The 5,238-nt window shown below is 32.6% G+C and overlaps 1 protein-coding gene across 1 annotated transcript; it reads left to right on the forward strand.

Annotated features, from left to right (window-relative positions):
• Positions 1-1,340: 1,340 nt before the first annotated feature.
• Positions 1,341-2,136, forward strand: LOC115230489 (tigger transposable element-derived protein 6-like). The gene is made up of 2 exons (XM_029800654.1): positions 1,341-1,637; positions 1,969-2,136. The coding sequence occupies exons 1-2, from the start codon at positions 1,341-1,343 to the stop codon at positions 2,134-2,136; spliced, it is 465 nt and encodes a 154-aa protein (XP_029656514.1).
• Positions 2,137-5,238: the final 3,102 nt, after the last annotated feature.

Here is a 5,238-nt window from a genome sequence, read left to right on the forward strand (position 1 = left end):
CCAGATTGATGACCAATCATCGCAGGTGCACCATCAGTACATATAGATCCAACTTTATCTCATTGGATTTTATTCGTCTTCATAAAATTGTCAAAAATATTAAAGATGTCCTCTCCACGAGTGTGTCCATCCATCTCCAAACAAAATAAAAACTCATCAATAATATTCTCATCATCAACAAAGCGAACATAGGACACAAGCTGACAGACGTTAGAAATGTCAGTTGACTCGTCCAATTGAATACTTATTCTGCATTTACTTTTATTGATTCTTTCAATTAATTGCTCCAGGATATCAGATGACAATTCTGAAATTCTACGGGAAATTGAATCGTTGGATAATGGTATGTCCTTAAGTTTGGTAACTGCATCCGGACCAAACAAAATTCGAGCCATTTCAAGAGCCACTGGTTTGATTAACTTTTCACCAGAATTATGTGCAGCTTTGTTTTTTGCGATAATCATTGAGACCTATTTGTTTTAGATATAAATTAAAATTACAGCATATGATGCTTCTAATCTCGGTTATTCTTGAGATTTATTAAACCACTCAAGCTTTGGCTGTGAATCAAACTTCGTTCTTTTGACTTTAAAATATTCATGTGAGGAAGAATTTTCTGGGTGTACAGACTCTTTGTGGCGCCTAAGTTGAGAAGGTTTCAGTGAATTGTTTCCCAAAATTTTATGGCAAATCATGCATTTTGCCTTTAATTCATTATTTGGGGCAATGAATTTAGTGAATCCAAATTGTACGTAGGAATCCGACCAAAGACGACGATTCTTGTTAACCATAACTAGAATGATAAACCACGCTAATCAAATCAGATTAATTTCAATGTTTTTGATTTATACTTAATTGTACAATTAGTTTTAAATTTAATACAGTGAAACCTCTCGAATCCGCTGCTTCTCGAATCCGCCGCTTCTCGAATCCGCTTGTTTTAATCAAAAATTTGAAATTTCCTATGAATGATTCTTGAATCCGCTTGTTTCTCGAATCCGCTCCTCAAGTATTATGAAAAATAATTTTTTATCTAATTGTAAGTTAAATTAATTAACATTTTAAAATTTTCATTACACGTTAAATTGTATTTTTGTGATGCTTCGCTGTGTTAGACTTTCTGTCAACGAAAAATTTCTATACTACGTTATATTTCTGACAACCCATTCGTTTCTGCACCTCAAATTTCCAGGATTGTTTCTTCACGGTTAAAAAAGAAAATTTCTCCGAGAACTATAAACGACCTTAAATCAAAATCGGACCTTTTGAATAGGACTGACATCAAAAAATTAAACCTAACGAGAATTCCAAAACTCAAATTTAATGAAATTGATGTAGCGATGATAACATGGATTAACTTAATGGAATCTAGTGGAGCAATTCTATCAGATTCGATGTTAATTGCAAAAGCTCTTAAGTTTGGAAAAAATTTTCCAGAATTTAAAGCAAGTCGTGGGTGGCTAGAAAAGTTTAAATTACGAAATGGTATCAAGTTAAGAAAATTACACGGAAACAGTGGATCAGTAAATCATGATGAAAAATCTATTACTGATTTTAATGAAACAATGAGTTTAAAAATTGAACAATATGGATTGGACAATGTTTATAATGCAGATGAAACTGGTGTTTTTTACAAGGCGATTCCTTCCAAAAGTGTGTGTACCAAATCACGGCCTGGAATAAAGTTGTCGAAGGATCGATTTTCGTTACTATTATGCGCAAATTGTTCTGGTTCCGATAAAAGAAGGCCTGTGATGATAGGAAGATTCAAAAGTCCAAGGTGTTTTAAAAATTTCAACATTGGAAAATATGTTACCTACACCCATTCCAATAAGGCATGGATGAACCGTGAAATTTTTAACAAGTGACTCAGTGATTTTGATTGTGAACTTGCAAAGAAAAAAAGAAAAATTCTACTTGTAATAGATCAATGTCCATCTCATCAAATTATTTAATAATTATACTTAGGAAACACTTATTGAAGAGGAATCAAATGAGAAAAAAGTTGATCTCTCAGAAGCCTTCAGAGCTCTAGAGATTATTAAAACTTATGCTTCTCAGGTAAATGCAGATATAGATGATCATGAAAATATTATGCGAATTGGGGAAATGTTAAGAAAATCAATTAAAAAATAAAATTGGTCCAATTTAACGCATTTAGTGGTCCAATTTAACGCATTCAAGCTTAGAATCTTTCCTTTTGTTATTACATCAAGCATTCGTAATTTTATCGAGGGTTAAAATTCTAAAAAAAGTAAAAAATGTCACACTCACCAGAATAAACGGTTTTTTATTGCGCTTGTGTAATTAAAATTTTCAATTTAGACATATAACACAATACAAAAAAATATAACAAAATTGATTTAGGGTTAATTTAATGATCCCTTTCGATATCGACAAAGAAAAATCACGGTTATCTTTGCAAAATATGCCGTATTTAAAAAAACGGTTTTTTTTTGCACCTAGTGTATAAAATATTATTTAAATTGCCTCTCGAATCCGCCGCCCACCAAAAAATTTTCTGGGGACCACGGTTGAGAACCCCTGACCTAAATGATGAAATTTCAAATAATTTAACCATTAAAAGAAACTACATCCCGAAATATTCCTTTGAATCCATTTAAATATATAAATAAAGGTAAACCAAATAAAGACAACATCGCTACATAATGGATCAACAGCGTGGTCACACGTGCCTTAATTCATTAGTTTTGCCATTGAAATAAATAATTAAACAATATTTAATTAAAAATGAACTATATTTTAATTAAAACACAATTTTAAATATGATTAACTTAATATGTTACTCATGCTTATTTCATAAAAAAAATTAAATTTTAAATATCATTAGTTCTCATGCATTACATAAAAAAAGTCTCGAATAAGTTTCTGATCCAGAGGAAAAAATTCAAATAAAAAGACTATATTTCGCCACTTAATCCTACCAAAAATATTTAAATCCAAATAAAAATGTAATTGATATTTATTCCAGCTATCTCTTTTTGGCTTTTTATCCGCCAATTTCTGCCAGGCTCATGGCTGGAATACAGCGTCTGTGTACTCTACAGGTTTCACTGATGTCTCTTGGTGGCTACTTTCTCACTCAGTCGCTCATTAATTTCCTCAATATCTATTAAAATAATCGTTACGTGATTCACCGCCGTAGTTGAAAGGTTGCCTTTACTGGAAACTCGATCTTGACGAATGACGCCACCATGATTCTAAGTACCAGATGAATCTCGGATGGAACGTGTTAAAATCCTAGTCTAAGAAACAGCCGAACGCCAATGAATAAAAATAAAAGAATTTAAAAAGAATGAGCACCTTCATTCATTCCGGATTAATTAGATTTACTAGCATACTCGTTCTCTCTCTTGTTCTTGCAAAACTGTGTGGCTGGCACATGCAAAATCTTAGGCACATACGTACAAACACTTGTTCACCTCCGGAGCAAACCTCAGGAATAGAATATGCAAGAAAGATTTAATCGTTGAAAAAGTTGGCCTCGAAATTAATCTGAAAAATATGAGATCATAATTTGAATCCTAGTCAAGCTGATTTGGGGTTTATCATAAATGAGTATGGACACACCATCATGACGTTAAAATAACTTGAAAGGAAGATCTATAAATGTGTGATCACCAATATTGAAATTCTGTAGGAAAAAATCTTCTTGTTTTACTGGACGCACATGACGAACTGTTCCTCCTAAAAAGTATATATTTCTGACTAGGCTTATGTATTTTATACGCTCTGCTTCATGTGTCCAATGAAAATTTAAATTATTTAAACTCAGAATGATAACTCGAGTTTGTTTCGAAATATTTGCAACAATAATTAGTTTATTGTAAATATTTTTCTTCTGAAACTAAAAAAACGGTGTTTGAAAGATGAAAAAAGAGTGTTTCAAAAAATGAGAAATTCTTTATTTTTGACAACGATCGATGCAAAAATACATTGTTTGATATGCAACCAGTTAATCGCTATACCAAAGAAACATTAACGTATAGAACATCTTTTGGACATGATGAAATCGGATTTATCAAAAAGAGCAGCCAAATACATTAATTAATTGGAGATACGGTTATTGGAATTTGGGGCATCTACAGTGGCCGACAACAAAATTTAAAAGATTTAAAATAAAATTATTTGCAATAAGGAAATCAATACGAAAAAATACCTAGAAAATCGAGTTACGTCCATGAAAAAGAAGTTTTAACTTTATGAGGCACGCGGGGAATGTAAATTTATTAAATGTCACCGTCCGCTGAACGGACCACGCCTTTAAATGAAACAATATCAAAATGTCATTTTCATTAATTCTATCCATATAAAATATGAAAAACTTATGGAATTAACCGGCAAGTATTTTCGGATTTGACTCGACCATTTCTTGCATATAATCTCGTACGGTATTTGAATTTTTTGAATATCGAAAACCACCTCTTAAATCATCCTTAAAGCCTTCTTTTATCCACCTGTATGCAGTTGTTCTTTTATTCCGAGAGAACATGCAACTTGATTCCAATCCCCATCATTTTCGTAAACGGTCAACAAATTTTTTCTTTTTTCAGCTAATTCTTTCTTTTTATTAACGTTCATTAATAAATGAATTCAATAACCGACTTGAATCCTTTGAACTTGAAAATCCATATTGAATTTGGAAAATCCCACTTTGAACTTGGAAATCTCATATTAAATTTGGAAAATCCCACTTTGAAATAGGAAATCCCATATTGAATTTGAAATTCCCATATTGAACTTGAAAAGGTATAGATGTTGACATGGCACGTTATTTGTTGAGAGTTTATTTATTTTGTCTAAATAGAATAAATTCACTTTTACTTAAAATTTACTTTAATAATAAAAAAAATTTTCGAAGACAAGTAATCATGAACCTCAATATCTAAACCAAGGGTTCTCAACCTTTTTAGCTCAAGGGCCAAATCGATATTAAGATTAGCTTGCGGGCCGCACAAAATATTTTATATATTTTTATATTTTCCATTTTATTTTTTTTTCGCGAAAGTAGATTTTAATTGACAACGAAAATCGTTAAGTCCCAGCGGCGAGGACGCAGTGTGCGTTGCCCGAACAATAACCAGGCCGATGCGCTGGCGGAACCAGAGGCCCTCTCTCGTGTCCTTGAGCCTCCTCCCAATGGACTGCCCGACCTCGTTGAGGAACGAGTCAGTATCTTTCCCGCAGCTCCAGCGGTCTCCAGGGCGATTGCCGTGA

Source organism: Octopus sinensis, unplaced genomic scaffold (genome assembly GCF_006345805.1).
Source record: "Octopus sinensis unplaced genomic scaffold, ASM634580v1 Contig15645, whole genome shotgun sequence".
Classification (NCBI taxonomy): Eukaryota; Metazoa; Mollusca; class Cephalopoda; order Octopoda; family Octopodidae; genus Octopus; species Octopus sinensis.

Coding starts and splice junctions, on each gene's coding strand:
- LOC115230489 (XM_029800654.1), top strand. CDS start 1,341: ATGATAACATGGATTAACTTAATGGAATCTAGTGGAGCAATTCTATCA. Junction 1,638..1,968: donor AAACTGGTGTTTTTTACAAG/GCGATTCCTTCC, acceptor AATTATACTTAG/GAAACACTTATTGAAGAGGA.